The sequence below is a fragment of the Zeugodacus cucurbitae genome, chromosome 5 (genome assembly GCF_028554725.1).
Source record: "Zeugodacus cucurbitae isolate PBARC_wt_2022May chromosome 5, idZeuCucr1.2, whole genome shotgun sequence".
NCBI lineage: Eukaryota > Metazoa > Arthropoda > Insecta > Diptera > Tephritidae > Zeugodacus > Zeugodacus cucurbitae.
The window spans coordinates 54,013,970-54,038,093 of record NC_071670.1 but is presented as its reverse complement, the minus strand read 5'-3'; the positions used below and the strand labels follow the sequence as shown (position 1 = coordinate 54,038,093).

Sequence of the window (24,124 nt, the reverse complement as noted above, 5' to 3'; positions counted from 1 at the left end):
ACAAAAAAAATATTATGAATTATTAAATTATTCAGTACTTTTTAATTTTATGAATTTTTTTTACTAATTTCGAGTGATATGAATCTTCAACGAAGTAATAACTTTTAACTTCTTTCTTTACAGGTATGTTTCAAAAACGTTATTCATTGGTCATAAATTGATTAAAGTAAGGTAACTGACATATGTACTCGTATATAGATAAATGTATTTTATAAGTAAAGTACTTGATATATTAATTTTGAAGACTTCCAAAATCCAAAAACTCCAAAAATTCCAAAAATTTGCCGAAATCGAATTAATTAACATTTCGTTCTTGTACTTGAAAAAATCATCCATGCAAAGTTCATTTGCCAAATGATATATTTACGATTCACATGGTAAAACCTTCAAAGGCGAAAAATAATAAAAACATCAGATTTTGAAGAAGTCAACTTTTTTTTTTTTGGATAAAAACATTGATCATGGTAATAAAACCTTTAATAAGTTAAGTACATAACTTTCACGCCTGAAAACGTTTGGACTACATTTTTGATCCAAATTTTTATCAAGAGAGGGGTATTAAAAAGAAGTAAAAACAAAATAAGTAAATGACAGATATTAAATTATCATAATTTCATAATTAAAGCGTAAAATCTAAGCCAAGCATTTTTCTCGATTTCAAAATTTTGTGTAGGGGCAACTCTATTACCATTTCGCGCTCGAAACCTCAATATATAAATCTGTATATCAGTTTTAGTGCATTCAAAGGATTTATAATTATTATTTAATGTCTCTTCGAACTTCTCAATTTCTATTTTTATAACAAATGGCAACCCTGTTTGAAAATGTTGTCTGTTAAAATATTTTTACACATTTTTAAATAAATTTCCTAATAGTAAATTCAACTAATTAAAGCTTCACAAAATTAATTTCAATAATTTTTTTATAGATGGTAACGCTAAATGTTGTTTTGTAGTCTTTCTATTTAAGGACTTCACAATATTAGGATAAGTATAATATTTACTATATTTTATGCTCAGTATACTAATAGAAGAAATAGAAATAGAAGGCCTTTTTCAACACTTCTATAATATTTAATTGTTTAAAAAATGCTTTGTAATGAAAAATTTATAATTTTTCAAAAACCAATAAAATATATGAATTAAAACAAAAACCATAACAATACCCAAAAAAAAATAATTATTCACAAAAAAAAAAAAAAACAATACAAAATATGCCATATTCAGTGAATATAATAAAAATAACCTCGAAAATAAATAACAGCAATTAAAAAAACGTTAATTAATCTCCAACTAAATCTATTAATCCGCGAAGAGCGTAGAAATTTATTAGCGCAATAAATGCCGTTTCATGTGCCAGCGCACATTTGTATTTATTTTCATTTTATGCGCGCCTACTGTATTCCACACACATCTTTTGCCTTGTTGTTGTTGTTTTTGTGCGAGTTTATTTATACATTTTGCATTTTGCTTTTGTTGTTGATTCACCGCTTCCACGGCATGCGTACATGCACCGCTATGTATTAAAGCAGTTGCACGCGCACCGTTCTTAAACGGGAAAATGCGGTCAAATCCAATTTACCGCATCCAATGACCGAAATCGGCGTTAGAAGCCTGTTTGCTAAAGGTGCACAAGCAAACTAACACACAGAGAAATATAAAGTAAGCTGTTGGTGTATAAATAGATGTAATGCTGGTTTGTATAGGTGGCTATGAATGTATCTTTGTCTGTGTCTTTGCCGCTGTCGATTACCACTTCGTTTGCTGATTACAGCACATGCCATTACAATAACAACAACGAAAATTGCCAATACAAAATCATTGACAATCGTTGCAGCTGCAACAAGGAACCTGTTACTCAATTGTCTGACGACCAGCGCTGGACACACTAACTGACCATGCTCCATGCAACATGCTGTTGTTGTTGTCGCTTATTTATGCGTAGACTTTTATGGCAAACAACATTAGCAACAGCAACAACAAACATGCCAAAAAGGATAATAATAAAATAGCAGCGAGACAACAAAAATAATGCTAAAGCAATCAGCAACATTCTGTCAGCAACATGCTGCCAGCAACATGTAGCGTTTGAGCTTACAGCCTCAACAATTGGTGCTTATTGATGACTGTGCTGGTTTTTATTGTTGTTGCTTACAAACAAACTTATATGCGACAGCTTTAGCCTTGCTGCTACCGTTTACCTACGCGACACAGACATACCATATATACATATCTACAGACACATGTATACAAAGCAACAAAGCAAAAGGCAGCACAACATGAAATGCCATTATTTCTGCTCGAACACTTTATGTAACTGTTTTTTGCGAAATATTTATGCTTATTGAAACTGACCGCTAGCCAGCTAGCCAGCCAACCAAGCAGGTGAATGGTGCCTGGAGAGCGGTGCGGTGTGGAGTTTGGGGCCCGCGCAGGTGCCACGGAAACGCAGAACATTTCTAACGCTGCAAAGCATTAATAACATGCTGCTAAATAAAGCTGTAGCAGCGTATGCTTGAGTAGCGACGGTGAAGAGCCTGTGGCGCTAAGCATTCTTCGCGCTGAGTCCCCAGTCAACAGTCTGCAGGTGTTTGTACGCTTAACATACCGTTACTAAGCTGTCGCCGCACTGCCCATTATGATGATGAATTCGTTTGTTTTAACGGCCAATGACGTTGGCTAAATATTTCACATATTCCTAATATTCTCTTTCGGCGCGGCTTTCAGTCACTTGCCTCTTTACAGCTGCGCTTCAAAATGGTTTCTTTGTTTTGGCCATTTCGTTTACTTGAATTTATTACTGTCATTAGTGTTGTTGCTGTTGGCTTTTACTGATATTATTGTTGTTGTGCCCTATTCGTCAAGTCTTCATTTAACCAAGATGAATCACAAGTTTTTATGCACAATTAATTTGCAAATTCATATAAATCTTTTTGGCTAAAATGTTGTTTGTGGCGCGTTTGGACAGCGTGTGAATTTTCGCAACGCTTCGCTGCTCTGCTCAGTTTATGGTCAGTTAATATGCAGAGCAAGTGTTCACATATGATTGTTTGCATATCAAGTAGCCATACAAACAATGAGTAATTGATTTTTGTTGCATTTGAGAAATTTGTTATTATCAATAATTTTCTCAACCGTGATTTTCAAACGATATAAAGCAGAAGTAACTCATTGCGGAGGGTTGAAATCGTACCCCAGTATTTAATTAATTACTCAAAATGATTTTAGAAATAACTGTTGAGAAAATTATTATTCTCAAGCATTTTCTCAAACCTCAATTTAAAAAAAAAAAATGCTTTCAAACTATCTGTTTCAGTTTTTGCTCGCAACCACAATTTTTCTTGCACGCTTTCTCAAGGCTTTCTCAATAGCTTTCTCAACAACACTTACTTTTTTTCAGTTTACCACATACATAATTGATTCCATCTACGCATTGTATGATTTGGAACATGTTTACATTATACAATTCAATCCAGTATAAAACAAAAAATAAACAACATTTTCTCAACCTCATTTATCCTTCAAATAGAAGATTTGAGCTAACAGAAACCCTCATTAATTTTCTGAATAACAACTTGTCTTAAATCTCATATTTAGCTTATAATGTTTTCCTTACCATCTCGAGACCTCAGAAAGGAGTAATTCTTAACTTTTATCTCAACACTCATCATTTAAGAACTTACATAATTTTATTCAAGCTAAATCAAGTTATTATCAACACATTATTGAGATGCTATTGAGAATTCATATTTGGTGATTGTAAATGAATATTCAACATTTATAAAGTATGAAAATATATCCAAATGGCTTACTGGGTAACCACACACATATGTCTAAGCTTCACTTTAAGTATGTGACTGAATGAAGTGTTACATTCCTCGTGCAAATTAAGTGGCAAAATTATAAGCATAGCCGCAAAAATATTTGCCGCTAGGTTTGTTAACGGTGATGTGATGGTATTTCACCAAATTTGCTGAGCCATGCAAACTAAGTGATTTATGTGTGTGTAGCAATGAGTTAAATGGATGAAAAAAATTATTTACAGAGATTATTTGGGTATATGTTGGGAACTAAGTAGGGATTAGACTAAAGAATACAGTTGGAATGAGTTTTTTATTCGTATCTCATACAAAAGGGTTTCGTTCATATTAGTAAGGGAATTTGGTGGGACGAAATGAAAAATTTTTATTCCATCATCATCACTTAATAAACTCAAAAAATTGCATCTTCAAAGTGTTGCCAGCTAGCTCGAAAATAAAGTTAAAGATGATATGTGAACAGGAGACACAAATATAATGAAGAGGACTTTATGGAAAAAATATACAAACACGCTTACATCAAAAAATAATTAAGGCAGAGTTGCCACTTATTTCAAAAATTAAATTTGATCTATTATGTACCAAATCGTAGATTCCTAACTAAAAAACTACTATTTTAATGAATAAACAATAAAATGACTTCACCCAACCTCCACACCAACCATATGCAAAAGTCACGGCTAACTTCTTTCTTTTCCCGTTGATTAAGCACAATAGGCACTAAGTCGACATTTAAATAAATATTTTGACGACCAAGCCATATGATTTTGAACACATACTTATAAGTGACTATAGAATAAGGTGCAATGAAAAACAGATGAAAATATGAGCAGAAAGTAATAAATTTAGAATTATATAAATATAAAAGAAATATTCGCTGAAGAGGGAAGAATTAAAAAAGACAACAAAATTTTTAGACAACAAATTATTTAAAAAATAAATAAAAATTAAATAACAAAGCCAACGATTGAGTGAGATCTCCCAAGGCTTTAGTATAGATTAAAGAGTAGCAGCTTCCTAGAGTCCCTTCAGTTGGAAATAGTAGTAATTACCGGATCGAATATGTTCGACCAAAGATGACTTTACTTTTCGAACAAGATTTTCAAAGCCACTGACGCAATTTGAATCTAATATAGCCAAATTTTAATTTCAATAAATTCTAAGCGAGAATTCTTTACAAATAAAAAAAAACATAGTTTGAAGATATGTTGTTTTCCAATTTGTACCGAGTGCCTCTCAACAACAAACATACCACAAATGCTTCTTCTTACTTCGCAATTTTTTTCCTTCTTAACTACGCAAAACTCCGTCAGTCGCTTCCAGCTCATCCGTTTGTGCACTTGCATGTATTCGCGCACTTTTTATTTTTAGTCACTGTCTTTTTCACCATTTTATTCTTTCGCTTTGATCGTCGCAGCTTGACGGTGGTGCTGGCGCGCGCACAAGTTGACCCACTTAGCCAGCTGTCCAACCGACAGGCCGACAGTCGTCTACTCATACATGCCATCGCTGCCACTGCTGACGTTCTGCAGCTGAGTAGCGGTACAGAAACCGCCGGTGCTGTTGCGGCTGTTATTGTTGTTGCTGATGTTATTGTTGCCGTGCTTGCCAAGTCTTCTTCAAAATTTATTGCCTATGGTGCTGTTGGTGCTTAAGCACGACTTAAGCATTGTTGTTTGCGGTGTGTGAGATTTAGCAGATTTGCTGTTGTTGTTTGTACTTTTTTTTACTCTTCTTGCATTCTAGCTTCATTCTTGACTTTAGTACAGTATATTTGAATGTCTGTCTTCGTTCTTTTACACGTTAGAGGCGTGAATTGGCTGCTGGCTGACGTTCACTTGTTTGCTTATACTTTTATTGTGGCAACTTCTTATTGACTTTTTGTTCTTCCTTCTTGTTCTGCTTCCTCTACTTGGGCTTGCGCAAGTGCCAAACGCTTGCCGTTGGCCAAACAACTGACAGCTGTCAGCTGACGGCAGGCGACAAGTGCATGTGCATTTGCTCCGGAAATCCAGCTTTGCCTCAATTATGGGCGCAGTGAAACATAAACAAACACGGTGGCGAGTGTGTGTTTGTGTTTGAGTTTGAGTTTACCGACAATTATGGAAGTTCATTAGCACCATGGCACGTTTGTTATACAAATATACAAGTACACAAGTTATTACAAAGAAAATGTACATAAGGCATTTATCTAATTAGCGATGGTACGAAATGGGTTAATTTTGTTTTTGTTAGAAATTCTCAATAAATGTGATTACTTAGTAAGTGTATTTAGTTTGTAATGGAAAGTTGATTGACACAATTTTTAATTTTTTTTTTTTGAAACTTTGGTGGATAAACCTCATTTAATAGTGCCTTAAATTTAATTTCGAAAACTTTTTACTATCGAAATATTTTTTTTTGCTTATAGGAACTTTATTTTCAATATTTTTGATATTTTTTCCAAAAAATTTTATAAAAAGTATTCTTTAAATCCCTGTGCTAACAGTGTCTTTTGTGCTGAACCTTAAGATGTGGTAATCGTCTGGGAAGATGAAAATGTATTAAATTTTTTTTTCCGAATGTAGTTCCTAAAAACAGTATGATAATTGATAAACGTTTTTCAATAAAATTTAATTTGAAATTTTTTTGTTAAACACGTGGGCTACCATTGTGATCAATTTCTGAAGTGTCCAAGAATATCAGAGGAAAAAATTTACTTAGTGTTCTTTCTCTACTTTTTCATCTTAAACCTTTAAACGTCTGCTGAATGTTTTTTTTTCATCAATTTTATTTCATGCCACCACTTTTTCTGATAACATTTAGTGGCCCGCACTATAGAAAACAGTTTTAGTATCATAGACATGTCTTCTAGACATTACAACTTTTTAAAACGCTGTTGAAGTGTTTCTGAATACCTTTCTGGATTTCTAGTGACCTAAGAATCAAAAGGCGCTTGAATATTTTTCATAATATAGCAGATATGAATAAAGCATTACACAAAAATAAAAATATATATTATAAACTCTGCAGCAGTTTCATGGTAATGCTCTGTAGCATTCTCCCTAATATGTTGTAATTATATTTTGTATAAACTTCTGATGATATTATATTTCGTATGTTAGAAATGAACTAGTTGGGTATTCTATTAAATAATTTCCATGAAATAATAGTAAATATTAGGTCTACAACTTTGCTTCCGCCGTTTTTTTGTAAATTTAAGGTTTTTTTCACTTAGGCAGCCTCACCGTACGTATCCGAAAACATTCGATTCGCCTCAGCCGCACTTTTCTTGGAATTAAAAAAGAAAACCAAAATTTCCCGCAAATGTCGAGAATTCGGCTAAAAATTTGACATTTTCAGTTGAGAATAAGTTTGGGATGTAAACAGATCTCTACAAATATTTTGCTGGGTTAATGTTGACACAAATACCCAAGATCGATATAAAACGATTTAATCGACCAGTGCTTGACCCTAGAGACATCTATTGGAAACGGTGGAAAAGTTGTAGACCTAATATAAAGTCACAACAGGCCTCATAACCCCTATACTAATCCTCTTGTCCTATTTTTAGAACGTTCCAGTTCATTATATGTTCTACCACACAATTTTTCTCTACTTCATATCAAATTAGAATTAGAATTATAAGAATTATAAAATTTGTCTAAGAAATATGCATATTTATTTTAAAATTTGTTGAAAATTTATTAATGAACATTTTTAAGACTGTTATTGGTATAGTGTATTTACCTTCGTTAAATTTTTCTCTAAAATAGGTCTTCAAATATACGATGTGTTCAAAAAATAACGGGAATTTTCGTTTTTTTGTCGAAAATATTTATTCATTCGTCTACATTAATGTTGTCGGCTTCAAAATAGTCCCCATTCTATATTATACACTTCTTCCAATCGTCCAAATACTACACAAAGTTCATTCTTGGAATATACTTTGGCCCTTTAAGGTCTATTTATTAAAATTTATTTTCGGAAATAGAAAAAATGCACACGAAGCCAATTGGATTTTAAAAATTCCCATTATTTTTAGCACACCTCATATATGTTTATTAGAAAATTGATTTTTTTAATTGCTTGACACTTAAATTTCAACATTTAAAGTAAAACAAAAGTTCCTATTAAAGTAATATCACTTTCATTACCATTGCCATTAATTATTGATATACTTATATACTATGTAGTTATGAATAAGTGTCTGAAAATATATAAATTTCATATATAATATACATGATAAGTATGCTTAAGCACTCAAAACGACAGGTATAAATAAAGTGAAAATAAATTGTAAAGAATATTAATAATTTTTTATAAAGAAAAGCGAAAGCCTGTATAAGTGTTAAAAATAATATTTTATTTTTTTACAATGTAACACTAATTTTTTATATTTTATATTTTTCAATTTTTTTCTCTCATTCATATATATTTGAATACGCGAAGTAAGCATCTAATAATTGTTAAATTTAATTTTATTTACTCTAATAATTACATATTAAAGCAAGAGCACATATGATTCATAACGGAGTTATTTTAATTACGGCAATTAGTAGGTGAACAAACTATTTATTAAGCAAATTGCACACCCACAGAATGAATAAGTACAAAGCAGCAAACCTACACAATCATAAGCAACAAATTAATTGCAATGCACTTCAGCGCAGCGACTGGCTCTTGCTGGTATCCATACGCTACTATAAGATCCAACACATGGCATACAACTCTGTATATATGTAATTGTCTGTATATTTCTGCGCGCTCATATTGCAATGACTTTCTTTGCAACACCTCACACAGTCACTATAATGTTTTCATTTAGTAATTGCTTTTTTTCTGCTACTTCCTCTCCTCCCTTTCATACTTCTATTTCATCTTCAGCTTCTCCTACTTTCCACCTCTCACTTCGCTTCAATTGAAATTTACCGTACGTTATGCACTAATAATATTGCACAATCACATTCATTCATTCGCTCACTTGCTACACCGCATTCACCCATATAACCGCAATCACTGTTGTGTTGCCTGTATATGTGGTTTGGTAGTCATAAGGCGTGTTGCAAGAACTTACCTCAATGTGTCTTCATATAAAACTAAAAACTCTAAATTACTGACACACGTGCTGGCATTTGTTGTTGTTTTTTTTTCATTTGAGCGCCCGGTTTGTGTGGTCAATGTCGGTAATTAGGCGCTACTCATCAAAGTGGAAATACAGAAATGTGTAAAAAAAAAACAATAGAAAAAGAGGCGCATGCAGTCATAAACCAATATTTGCTCAAGTAAGTAGGCGTTGACCCAGGCACTAAGGTAATGCTTGAAGAAATGTGTAATTAAATTGTGTTACTCTTAGTAATTTTGTTGCAAGAGAGTACCGTTGTTGGTTGGAATTATGAAGAGAATTATCATTTCTCGCATTGTTTTAGTTTTTAAATAGGAGTTATTGAATGATAAGTTAAAATCAGTTAGGTCTGAGTACAGTTATAAAAATATAATTGTAATTTTTGCCATCAATTAGACACTTGCTGCTCTCTTATATATATACAAATATAAGAGATTATAAATATATAAACTTTTACTTGATTATTTAGAGATCTTGCTTAGAATCACATACTTCCAAAAACTCCTAAAAAATTCCTAAAAATTGTAATTAATTTTTCTCTCCTCTTCATGGAGTACCCAAAGTTCAAACTCAAAAAAAAAGAACCTCAACTTCCCACAATTAATTTCACTGACTGCGCCGCTTGCCTCCCTCCCTCCCCCAACGCACTTATTCTAATTCTCCTACACATAGCAGTCTGTAGACCGCGTCAAGTCCATTGTGTTTACTCGCCGGCAATTTGTCTGCGCAGTTGGCGCAATTAAACCAACTGAACTTTATTATGCCCGCCGGCAGCAAGTGGTAGGTAGCTTTGTTCTCACTGTGTTTTGTGCTACGAAATTGATTTCAATGTCTTAGTTTTACTTTTGGTTATCTGATGGCGGTTTTTTGTTGTATAGCTCAAATGCTTTCCTTGGCTTTGTGTAGTGTCTGCAATTTGACTGCTTGAAAAGTGCAAGTGCCGACCCAATTGTTGACCCACTTCGGTGTGCGTTCGAGATCAGCGACGTAAAAAGAAAGTAATCAGCGAAGCGGTTGTCGCAATGTTTCGTACATTGTTTTTGTACATTGAACAATTGCTCTGTGGTGGGTTAATAAAGTTTTTATGATTGCGAAATGAACGTGTATAAATTCTTTGGTTTTTTGTTGTTGTTTTAGATTTGAAATATTATTTAGCATTTTAGAGAAACAAGGCACTATAAGTTTGCGAGATTAGTCATATTATTTTTAGCTTAAGAAGTGAGGTTATGTAGAAAATTTTTGGTTATAACCTATTATGGAATATGGCTTCACATTTGAAAAATATATAAATTTATATTAGTACAGTATATCTCTTTTAAAAATACAGTTGGACTTTCCTAACTCGAATCATTAAACTCCACAAAAAATTTCGAGTTGGAAAGACTTCCGAGTTATGGAAGGGAATTAGTATGATTTTTGACTTCAATTGCCAATTCAAGAGTTCGAGTTATGAAGAACTTCGAGTTATTGAAATTCGAGTTATGGAAGTTCAACTGTACATATACACAAATACATTATAAAATCTCAAAAATTTTAACAGAGTTGCCACCTTTTACATACTACTTTTTTCTTAAAAATGTTCAATTAGCAAATATGTACAATAAAATCAAAATGAGTTGCCATCTTTTCTTATTATAAAAATTTATATTCTTTTGCTCATCATTGAAATAAAATGCGGTCAATGCGCCCAATAGTACGTAATATGAAGAAATATAATCAGTCAAGAAGAAAAATTTATATTCAAAAGCTTCTTTATTTACCATTGCGAAATTAAAAAAAAATAAAAAATAATAGAAATTATATTTTTGAAGTTGCTTAAAAATAAAAAGAAGCTTCTTATTGGTGTATAAGAGATGCTAAAACTAAGCTATAGGGTTGCCATACTCGTTTTTTCGGAAAATTTGTATCACACATAGTGGCTAAAAAGAAGAAAATCGTAAATATTTAAATCAGAGTTGCCACCTAATTTTTTTAATATTTTGAAATATAAATTGAATTAATGAATATGAAATTTTTTAATGTTATATTTTTTATATAATCAACACAGCAAAATAACCTTTAAAACTGTTTTCTTACAACTTTTGAAACAAAATCGTATATTATTAAACGCTTTCGTTAACGACATCAATAAAAATGCACTAACTAAAATAAGAAATTATTTTCGTCGTACACCAATCCCACAAGATTCTCTTAAAGAGTTGCCACCTTAATAAATTGCCTAAAAAATTTGCTTAGTGAATAAAAATATTTCGAGAGAGGAAGAGATCTACTTCAGAGCAACTAAGATTAATTTGTCTAACTGCTTTGATCAAATATTTAATATATTTAAGAAAAATATATAAAAAAAAAATAAAAAAATAAAAACTAAAAACTAAAAAAAAAAAATAAAAAATAAAAAGAAACTTATAAAAACCACAACAAAAATAGCTTTTGATTAATTAAATCCCAAATTACAGTTCTGTTTTGCATATTTTTATTATTTAGCTTCCCCTCTACCATATTTTGTATGCTTTTTGTTGTGTATTTACAAAGTAGAAATTAATTTCATTTGTAACCATAAATTTCTGACAGCAACTCCCACGCTGGGCAGTCACTGAAGCATTTAGACACACGAAAAAAATGTAAAATATTTTTGGTGAAGATGAAAGAGCAGTAGCAAAGAGAAAGACAAAAAATGATAGGCTTCAATTAAACATAAAAAAATAAAAAATATGATATAAAGCGGGGTTTAATATTTATTTATATTAAATTATGGCTTCTAGCTTAGAAAATATAAAATTTGAATAAATAAATATCCAAAAAAATATGAAAATCATTGAGGAATAATAATTTAAAAATAATATATTTTCATCAATAATAATCCCCTCAGTAAATACCTAACACGTGAGTCTTAAACTCAACACTCTTACCGCACAAACGCTGAGCTTTCATCTGTAGCAATGTGAATGTATTTTTTTTTTTTAATTTCTCATTTCACTTTATCTTATCTGCGAGTTCAGACATACAAACATACATATGTATGTATGTAGATACCACATGCAGGTATTTCCCTTTTCATTTTTATTGAATCGAACCTAAACTTGTTGCCACACAAAGATCACATCAGTTAAGATCATCACACTGACTGACTACACAGATGGTACCTGAGCGAACATACAATAAAAATTCCCAACTCAATCGCGATGTGAAGCAGCAGTGAAAGTGATATCTACACTGGAGAAAACAACAAAAAAACTGAAGTTACAAAAAAAGTCTCGAAGAAGAAGAAAAAGAAAAATGGAAATGAAGAAAAAAAGTAATAAAAAAACAACAACAACAATGTCGTGTATAAATGAGAAATAAACTGGAAAATACAACAACAACTGCACAGCCAACAACAACAACACTCGTGGTAATACTAATTATGATTGTTGGCCTACGCAGCTTTCATATTACCCACCGAGACGTTTGCAGCTGAATTGTTGTCCGACAGTCACAAACACATAAACAACAACAAACACTGGCTGCTTTGGTATTTCTTTGCTTGTGTCTAGTGCTAAAGCAGTTACTTTTCGTGTTTTGTTGTTGTTGCATTTTTCGTGTTTTTTTTTCTTTCTATTTCAGTTTTTATTGTTGTTGTTGCTGCTTTTGTGAAAAGCTTTTATGCTGCGTTGTGTATAGGTTAGCTAACGGTAAGGTGACGATTGCCAGTGGATTTCGGTTAGCAAGTGCTGCTATTACACACACACAACATCGCGTCTATAAATAGACGTTAAACGGTACATATGAGCTGGTTAATTTGTTTATATGTGACGTTTATTTGTTGTACAAGCATTCTTGAAAATTATAACCAAGTATTTGCATTAATTATTCGAGTATAGTCGCTTATTGAAGGCATAAGCCTGGGAGGTTTGATTTTGAGTGCATATTTTGGGTAATTTGAGTTTATTTGGAATTTAGAAAATTTTAATAAAAAATAAATTAAATCTCAGGATCATAAACATTCCTATTTGGATATGCAAATCTTGTAAAAAATCGTTTTTATGAATGGGAAATTTTTGAAATATTATTGACTAAGAAATTCCAAGTATGAATTATAACAACAAAATGATCGAAATTTTATAAAATTACTATTATTTCTAAGAAAACAAAACATGAAAATTTCGGGTAGTATAGAATTGAGTCCAAACTCTAAAATTAAAAGAAAAATAATTTGTTTATCAAAATCTTCTTAAAAATGCTTTTTTGACGTCATTTTCCTGTCCGAGAACAGTCAAAAATATTTTTGAAAAATTATTAGCTTTATTATATTAAATAAATAAATAAAATTATAATTCGATCCATAAAAGAATATATTTTTTTTAAATTTCTCTTTATAAAACTATTTTGCTAAATTTAGTCCCATTCCGTATATTTTTTAGTCACAAAACTTTTAATATTTAATAAGTATTTGTTTTTAATGACTACAAAATTGCTATATTTTTATAATCTCTCTGAATTTTACAGTTACGTTCTCAGATTTCTAAGTCAAAATCTCATTTATGCTGAAGCTTTGCTTGATTCTATTAGGTTACGTACTAAATAAGCAAATATTATATTCCGAATAGCAGACATTTAGGCGACATTAACATTTTTTTCTTCGTGGTGCATTATATAATCAATTCATAGACGGTAAATCATATCTAATTCCATAATAAAGGGTTTTTCGATTTGGTAGCTACAAAAATAGGTCGATAGGGACAGCAAATGACGCCTTATTTTTTTCCGCTCTTTTGACAACTCTCTTCAGTAAGGTTTGTCCTACGTAGCTATGAGGCTCTTTCCTGGCTGAATGGCTTCCTCAATGAGCAAAATAGGCGTTATTGGCAATCCACACATACTCTATGAGTCACCATTGCATCCCGAAAAATTAAGGTTTGCTGCGGTTATGGGCCGGCAGCGTCATTGGGCCGTACTTCTTCCGTGATGATCATAACCGGCACGTTACTGTACAAGGGAATCGCTACCGCTCAATGATAACCGAATATGTTTAGCCCGATTTGGATAATATGGACTTGGAAAATATGTGATTCCAAGAAGATAGCGCCCCAAGGCTCACAAAATAAAAAAATATATTTTTTTGGAACTAAATACTATTTCATATAGACATTTCATAGTTTTTCCAACAATTTTAAAGCAAGTTTTTCTTGAAGAAAGTCAAATCTAGATACAGCTTAACGCAATCTTAAGCTTATCTTTAAAAACCCTCTATTTTCTTTGTTAAATTTATAAAATTAAAAGTATTAAGTATTTTCAACTCTCCCCTTAACCAACTTAATAAATAATTCATATACACTTATTAGCAGTTAAAAAGCTTCATACAGAACTAATAATAATAAGTAGACTATCGTGTACAGTTATCAGATAATACCACAAATATTCAAGATTATCAGCAACCCAGCAGATTAATACCTTATATGCACCATTAAGCATAATCAACCAATCAACTTGACGCAACTTTCATTTTAATATAATCAGAAAAAGAAGCAAAGAAGCAATTTCAGTTATGCCGAGTACCACAATACAACCTACTCTTAGTCACCTTTGGTTAACACAATCACCGCAAACAAAAGCGACAAAAAACTAAAAAAAGATAACAAAAAAATTAAAAAAAAAAAGAAAACACCAACAACCTGAAATGCCATCAAACACTTGAGCCGCACCGATTAACGGCAAACCAGAAGTGGCTAAAACTAGTGCAGACACTAAATTGCCACAGGCTTGTTGCAACAACAAAAGTAACAAAAACAACAGCGAAAAATCACAACCATTGCAAATACTTGGCTGTAAAAGCAGTGTAACCTGATATGCAGCGCTTACATCAAATAAGGAGCAGGCCAGCGAACAGCAACAACAAACACATAAGCCATAACCTCAACACACCGGAATGCCAACAGCTTAACTTTAACGATCAAGAAAAAAAAAGTAAAACAAAAGAATTGTAACAAGTCAGCAGTGGCTTAAACGCCACTAGTGGCCGCTAGTGGTAGTGATCACTTGTCGTTCCCATTAATGTGGCGACCAACGTCTATGTGATGGCTAGTAGTGCAAGTGCTTTACATAATAATAAATAGCGACTTAATTGCCTTTATCGGTGATTACTGCGCGTACTTAGTGAATGGCGAACGGCCTGAGCTGACTGGTTGTAGTTGAATATGAGTGAGTGTGTGTTGTTTATATGTATTTATGTGTGTGGGGAAGTAGGCTGAAACTTGTGATTGTTGTAAAAGGCGGAAAATAACGTGTGTTGCATGTTTTCCAATAAAAAATTTATTGCTATGGATAATTTTCATTAAAATAATAAAACAAAAACAATAGTTTTCCATTAAACAAATAAATAATAATAAATTAATTAATTTTTTACAAAAGTGTATAAGAAAAATTTATAAAAAAAAAAACTTTTTAAATAAAAAAAAATTTAAATAAAATATAATATATAACTTCTCATAAAATAAGTACAAAAAAATTATTTTCCTTAAATTAATTTTTTATAAAAAAAATAAAAAAATAAAATTAATTTTTTTTTATAAAAAATAAATAATAAAAATTATAATTATAAAAAAATAAAAAAAAATTAATTTCATAATTTTTTCGTAAAAAAATATGTTTAAAAAAAATAATCACGGAAAAATTGTTTATAAATAAAACCTTATAAAAAATATAACTTTTCATGAAAAAAATTAGGAAAAAAAATTAAAAATTATTTTTTAGTAAATAATAATAAATCGATTAATTTTTCATAAAAAAATTATAATAAAAATTTAAATTAAAAAAAAAATTAAAAAAGTAAATATCATATAAAACAAATAAATTTATATATATATAATATAATAAGTCACAAAAATTGTTTTAAATTAATTTTCCATAAAATAAGTACAAAAAATTTATTTTCTTTAAATAGATTATAAAAATTAAAAAAAAAAGTTAATTGTATAATTTGACTTTTAAATTTTTTTTTATTTAAATTTTTTAATTTAATTTTTTTAGTCAATTAATTACTCTTCATAACAAAACCGATTTCTCTCTCAGCTTAATAAAAATATAAATTATTTTAAGTACAAAACCCTCCACTAAATCTAAAAATTTGACCCCCCAAAACTTAAAATTGATTTGATTTATTATCAATTATTTTTTCATTTTGAGCTTACGTTAATAAATTTTTCACAACAATTATTTTTCCGCTATCAAACGAATCAATAACTGCATAACGGTTACAAACCACATCTCTTACATACTTGAGACACACTCATCGCCCATCAAGTTGCCCAGAACAAGTGCCAATGACGGCGTCTTGGGCAGCAATATGAAAAATTACAACAACAACATACATATTTGCCCACACAACTGTAAATTATATCTCTTCCACTAGCTGCTCTTGAAAATGTGCGCAGCGCATAGCCGATCAACAATTTCTCGCATCGCGACTCTTCTAACCATATGCCTTGCAACACTTAACAGCTCATGGTGGCGCAGCTAATCGGTTGCCGGTTTGCAATTAATTTCCAGTTTACAATACAATCATACTCGTATATTGCTTGCTGTTGAAAGTTTGTGTCTTAAGTCTTCAGTTATTGGTTGGTAGGAGGAAATACATTTCTCTGATGTTTTTGATATATGAATGTTGCTGTGGAAGGTATTTTAAAATATGTTCAATGTTCACTGCTCACCCGTTAAATATTTTGTTGTTATTTATTATTTGCGCGGGAAGCATTTCATGTTAGAGTTATTGTTGTACAAAGCACGAACCGTTGTTGCTGTGGTTTATTGCAGTTCTTGGTAGTTGAAATGCAATATTTCTGCATTCTTGCGTTTATAGAATTAGTTGCAATAAAGACTGAGTGATTTATTGTTATTATTATGTGTACATTGAAGCAGTTATACCAATGTTATTCTCCGAATGTAAGTGTAGAATTATTTAAAAAAGTTGAAGGAACATATAGACAATCGATTTTTACCACGAAAGCCTCAAAAATAAAAAAAAAAATATATTTATATTTTTAAATATCTAAGATTGCTAAACCAAAACCAAAACCAGTCTTTCGGATGAATCTGAAATATTTATAATATACTTTTGTGCGTATTATAATTAAATCCAGCATTCAATAACTTATTGCCAACATTTAGGCGCTTAGACTAACTATGTTGAAATAATACATTCCACAAAAAAAAAATTTTGAAACATGTAACAAATGTCGCACATCTCAGGTCTTAGTTTTTTTTAACTTATAACCCATTTTAATCCCATTTTTATTATACTTTTGGGCGCATTCAAGCATAAACAATTGAACAATAAACATTTGCCTACATTTAGGCGCTTTTAAAAATTTTAATTTTACGAAAAATATGTAACAAAAAATTAATTCCAAGAGAATACTTTGTTACCAGTTTTATTATAATTATTCCATTTGTTACCCAATAAGATTCTTTAATGAAAATACATATTAAATAACATCAAGGATCATATCGTTATTTGAGGTGATGAGTACATATTGTTTAAGAGGATCTCGTTAATGTAATAACAACTAAAGAATTTATCACAAACTTGCTTCTTCAAAAAATGGTCTACGAGTATGCTGTTCTATTTATTAGAGGCATCGAATGGGTTCAAACGAAATGATATTCTCTATTTAAGCTCTTATATGCCATTTAGAAAACGTTTCTATCCTTAGTTCGCCACTCATACCTTCAACTGTGAAACATATTTACTTTGTTTTAGTAAATAACATTTATATTTAAATTAAAGCATAAACGGTTAAAAAATTTATGCAACCACTGAAGTAATATTCTTAGCATAGTTTTAGGCGATGGAGACATATGATTATCTTGGAGAAGACCCGTGAAAAAAGGATCGACACACACCATCTATTTGTCGACTTTAAAGCTGCTTTCGACAGCACGAAAAGGAGCTGCCTTTATGCCGCGATGTCTGAATTTGGTATCCCCGCAAAACTAATACGGCTGTGTAAGTTGACGTTGAGCAACACCAAAAGCTCCGTCAGGATCGGGAAGGACCTCTCCGAGCCGTTCGATACCAAACGAGGTTTCAGACAAGGTGACTCGCTATCGTGCGACTTCTTTAACTTGATGCTGGAGAAAATTATAAGAGCTGCAGAGCTAAATAGAGAAGGTACAATCTTCTACAAGAGTGTACAGCTCCTGGCGTACGCCGATGATATTGATATCATCGGAAACAACACCCGCGCCGTTAGTTCTGCTTTTTCCCGCCTGGATAAGGAAGCGAAGCGAATGGGTCTGGTGGTGAACGAGGACAAGACGAAATATCTCCTGTCATCAAACAAACAGTCAGCGCATTCGCGTCTTGGCTCCCACGTCACTGTTGACAGTCATAACTTTGAAGTTGTAGATAATTTCGTATACCTAGGAACCAACATTAACACCGATAATAATGTCAGCCTTGAAATCCAACGCAGAATCACTCTTGCCAACAGGTGCTACTATGGACTGAGTAGGCAATTGAAAAGTAAAGTCCTCTCTCGACGAACAAAAACTAAACTCTACAAGTCCCTCATCATTCCCGTCCTACTTTATGGTGCAGAAGCGTGGACGGTGTCAACATCCGATGAGACGGCACTAGGAGTTTTCGAGAGAAAGGTTTTGCGGAAGATTTACGGTCCCTTAAACATTGGCAACGGCGAATACCGCAGAAGATGGAATGATGAGCTGTATGTGTTGTTCGACGACATAGACATAGTCCAGCGAATAAAAAGACAGCGGCTACGCTGGCTGGGTCATGTTGTTCGAATGGATGAAAGTGCCCCAGCTCTGAAAGTTTTCGATGCAGTACCCGCTGGTGGAAGCCGAGGAAGAGGGAGACCTCCACTCCGGTGGAAGGACCAGGTGGAGAAGGACCTGTCTTCACTTGGTATTACCAATTGGCGCCAAACCGCCAAAAGGAGAGATGCGTGGCGCACTGTTGTGGACTCGGCTATAACCGCGTAAGCGGTTTCTACGCCAGTTAAGAAGAAGAAGACATATGATTGGGCTTTAAATCAAATACTGAGTAAAGTAATGGGCCTAATCATTGAATCCGTTTCGATAGAAAAATTTTATGTCGGAATCATTGAATCCGTATCGAAAATAAAATTTACAATCACATTGAACTCACTTACCGACTCGAAAAAATACATTCCACGGCTAATAGATGTCGCTAATTACGAAATCATCGAATCCGTTGATTTTGAAGAAATAAACCAGTGGAAGTTTTTATGTAAACAATTACTGATGATGGACTAAATTATATTTTAAATTGGTATTTTAGAGAATAGAGCCAAAAAGAGACTAACTAAAATAAATTAAAGATGTTTAAGCGATATAAAATAGCGAAAGAATTTTATCAAAGAGCCTCAGGCGAATTAAATATTTTTTTGAAGAAATTTCACTATACTTAAAGGTCAGTTTTAATTTTTGTTGAACAAAATAAAAAGCACAGACTACCAATTTTGTAGCATTTATCGATAAAACAGGTTTATATTGTCACTTTGTGGTAAAACAGTTTATCGACGGAATCAATGATTGCATGAACATTTTCGATCGAAAATCTTTATCATATCGAAATCGAATTCGTTGCGGATTCAATGATTAGGCCCAATAAATATGTTTGCAGTATCTGCATTACAATGAAATGGTCTTATGGCAATAAATATTGTGCTGTGATACGTAGAAATGATAATTATTTCACAATTATATCAAAAGAAATGTTTTTTTGTTTATTTCTTCACATACTATTATCTTACTTAAAATAGAAACCTTACCATTTGAACTTCACATCAATAGTGTTCTCAATAATTCATATGAAAATATATTTTATAAAATAGTTTTAGTCGAATTCTGCCAGAAAGATTATTTTTATTATTATTATTATTATCGTATATTCCAAAATATATATAATGAATCAGAAAAACTTACTGCAGACATAACTGAAAGTACTAGAAGGTAACGTTTTATACCCCTCAACCGAAGCAATCTAGAAAATTTAACTCGAATAGTTTTTATTTAATATTCTAACTCTTCTTAGTTGCCTTTAATATCACCAAAAAATTATTTTCTACTTGAGTAAACATAATATTTCACAAGAAACCTCATATCTTTGACTGTAAATCAATTTTGAAAATTTAACCATTGAGAAATCCAACTAGCTAGTTAAGCTTAAGCTTCATATTTCTTTTTATAACCTATAACTTATCAGCTGCTTATGCAAGTCACTTCCGTGCCACTTTCAAGCAATTACGATGCACAGCAATGCGTTTGAGTTGAAGAAGCTTTAAATTAGCGATTGCAATAGCAAGCCAAAAGCAGTTAAAATGAGCTGCAGTGAAACTAAGCATAAGCATTGAGCGTATTCTAAAGAGGAACCACATTTAATAAAATGCAGAAAAAAAAAAATAATACAAAAAAAAATAACGAAATTTGAAATCTACCATTGCAAAATCGTATGATTACTCATACGCAGTGGCAGCCGACAGGCCAACGAAACAGGTCAAAGCGGTCAGCGGGCAGTCCAATTAGTTATTACAAAATTGAAAGCCCGGCGTTTGGTAGGGCATATGGAAACTCTTCATTGTATGTGTTTGTATGTATTTTAAAGAAATTATATATGCATGAGTCTAGATGATGCAATCAGCCTGGGGTCGCTTGACAATACCAACTAATTGGTGCAATTTAATCACTTGGCTTAGACAATTGTGCACATCTGCCACACACATACATATATACATACATACGAACATACAAAAATATACTTCATACTGCGTAAGCGCCATGGGGCGTGGGAAAGTCTTCAAAATCAGTGAATACTACTGCGTATACACAACTTTTATGACCCATATGGCTTATATAATGGATATCTAAAACAACAAAATTCATTTTTTTTCTTTATGTAAAGCATATCTGCGTACATAATTTCTCTGTTTTATCGCTTCACATGCATGTAAGCGCCGTATGGCGTACTTCGAAGGCAGGATTTTTAATGCTCACTGCGTGTGTCAGTCAGTTAGTGTGTTAGTGTCAGCTGGTGTCATTATTTCTAGTTGCTAGCTTAAAAGCTTTCATGCTGACAGCCACAAGGAAGTTCGTCTCTGTGCGAAAACCAGCTAAGCGCCGGCCGCTGTTACGTAACGTTATGCGTAATTCATCAGGAAAAGTGAAATTTATGATTTGGACACACACAGACATATCGAGGCTGAGAAGTGATTTTATTTGCATTGGATTTTTATGAAAATTTTCATTTTTGAAATTAACTTGTGTGGATTTATGCTAAACTTGAATGTGTAACTATAAGGAAGTGTTGCAAGTGTAATTAAATCTTTTGAGAGTAATTACATGTACTGAGTTCACAAGGAAAGTAAATTTTTAAACACTCTGCTCAGGAGAGGAGTAAAATTGTGTGAAACATTTTCCTCAAATATTTTCGATAAAATTCATAATTGTTTTACTTTTTTCCCCCACTTTTGTATATGCAAATTTTAATAATCTATATTTTTATTTTATCATTGCAGAACCACCTTGTAGTTTTCCTGGTTCACCAGCCCACAGCACAGTTGTATTTTCCAGTGCGAATTTGACGCATGGCACTGTCGCTTCCTATACATGCGAACGCGGCTTTGAGCTGTTGGGACCGGCGCGACGTGTTTGCGATAAAGGCACATGGGTGCCGGATGGCATACCATTTTGTGGTAAGTGTTTGAAGGCAGTAAAATTTGTAATTAAAACTAGTTTTAAATTAAAAAATATTAAAATACATAAATTCTCAAAAAATATCGATAGAAAATATATTTAAAAATCGATAAAAATTTAATATTTATCGAAGTAATCGTTAGTAATCGAAAATTTTCGTTCAAAATTTACGGTCGCATTTAATATATAAAACAAATATCCTGGTATTTTTTGACAATTTTGCCTTCAGTGAAATCCAATCGATTTATCGTTTTTATTAGAAAAAAATTCTTAACTTTTTTTTCGATTTCAAGTTTTGAAAGGATATGCTCACAATAGCTTAATAAACGGAAAAACTTCATTTCAATTCAAACAACTATATTCAAAATTATTAATACCAGTTTAATACCAAAAACCCGATATTTATCGAAAATTATTTTATATGGATCGATAAATAGTATGTTTCTTACATTAGAATGATTTAGTATATAGAAGAAACAAAAAAGTGAATCGAACTTTTTGAGGTATCTCTTTTATGATCGAAATTATTTTAGGTAGAAAAAATCGATTCGAAAACTGTAGCGAGTTTATGTTCTTAGACTCCTATCTAATATTTTCAATATTTATACATTATTTTCTCATATTTTTCCAACTAACTAATAGTTACCGATGATATGGCTCCATAAAAATTATATATGAAAAAGTTATCGAACTTATCGATAAGTTATCGATATTTCATAGATCTATATTTTTAAATGCAGAATAATGAACGCGAGATTTCTCTACTAGAAGGTGTAAATAACTACTATATGAATTTTTACCGAAAGAAAATTGTCGAGAACTATAAAACCCGTTGAAAAATATCAAACCAGATTATATAAAATATTTAAAAGAAATAAAATTAAATTAAATAATAATCGAGACAAAAACAAATGCATTACCGGGTTTAACTACACTATCTTTTCCAACTTAGAAATTAACAATCTCTCTAATATAAATATTCGTACATAGATCTCACATTGTCTTACAACCTGAGGCAATGAAATAACCGAGGAAATTTCTGTTAGCTATTTGAATGACAGAAAGGGGGCAATTGTCGCCGCACGCACAACAAATCACACAATTTTTATTTGTTTTCTCAAATTTTATTATTTTTTTTTTTGTACCGGCCACACGCGAGTGCCACAAATCTAAATGCAATTTTGTCTTCCGTTAACCGAACAGTTAACTGACCACGCCAATGCAACAACATTGTAGCACATTTATCACGCAAGGCAACTCTTTTGTTGCTCTTCTACAAATTGTTTGAATTATTTTTATGCCACAAAACCTATTTTTTGCTTTGATCAACACAAATATTCGCAATCAAAGTGTCAAGGATATGTAAGAGTGCTCACGCAAAAATATTTTTCTAAGTAACTACTCAACAGGCCAACCAAACTAGAACAGCGTTAAGCGAAGCTGAAGAATGTAGGCACGCATGAAATGCACACACATAAACATACATACTCGCATTTAGGTGAATGTGTGCTAAGATTCAAGCGCCTCGCTATCTCTGTTGTTAAATATTTCACTCGAGTATCATCGGAATTAGATTACTGGTACACGAAATTTTTGTTATTCTCCCATTCATATGTAAATGTGTAAAAATAGGCCAATTTGTTGCTTTTGCTTGTTAACAGAATGCAATTGGTCGGAGCAAGAAGAATTTAAAAAAAGTGGAAAAAAGTGTTTTATGTGATTTCGCTAAAAGCGAAAAGGTGTTAAATATGCTAAATGCAAAGTGATTGCGGAAGACAGTTGACTCACTACAGACACTAGCACACAGGCAAATGTTCTTTTTTATTGCTGCGAAGCTTCTGCTTCATTTCTTCAGGTGACAAATCACCGCGGAGAGTGAAATAAAAGAGCTCAGAGTAGTTGGGAAATGGCTTTGCATACCAAAGCACTTGTTCAGAGAGAAGCGTGGTGTAGTAGTTAGTGGTAAATTCTTGTAGAACCAGTACATTATAAAATATTTTGTATAATTAGTTAATAGCGTAATTAGGGTTAAGTGGATTATTAAATAGCACGACACATCATGAATAAAAAATTTGAAAATTTATTTATTTTATTTTCATGATGTTTTTGGTTTCTTTTTTTAAACCATTTAATTTAAAATAATTGTGCAATCTTAAAAAAATGTAATAATATTTCTTTTCTGCAAATCAATTTAATAATAATTTTAGTATTTTATTGTACTTAAAAAATATTTTTTACTTAATAATTTATTAATTTTTAATTTTTAAATGATTTTATTAGAAATGGAAAAAAGTTAAAAGAAGCAAAGAAGCAAAAGAATGATAAATAATCTATTAATATAAAAAAGGAAATATTTTATTTTATTTTTTTGGAAAATCTTTTTCTGAAAAAAAGTAACTACTAGGGACATTTTTTTATAAACTATAAAATTTTTTTAAGAAAAAGTGAATTTAGAAAATGATTTTAACTCTTGAAAAACTTTAACTCGATCC

General features: G+C 31.7%; 1 protein-coding gene across 3 annotated transcripts in view; it reads left to right on the top strand.

Annotated features, from left to right (window-relative positions):
* The window catches only part of LOC105209103 (uncharacterized), a 79,624-nt gene that overhangs the window by 34,842 nt on the left and 20,658 nt on the right, over positions 1–24,124 (top strand). For all 3 annotated transcript variants that reach the window (XR_008471248.1, XR_008471247.1, XM_054230987.1), the window contains exon 3: positions 21,455–21,631. Coding sequence is in view for 1 of the 3 variants with exons in the window: in XM_054230987.1 (XP_054086962.1) it covers positions 21,455–21,631 (177 nt within the window). In the remaining 2 variants the exon portion in view is untranslated. The remainder of the gene's footprint in view (positions 1–21,454; positions 21,632–24,124) is intronic.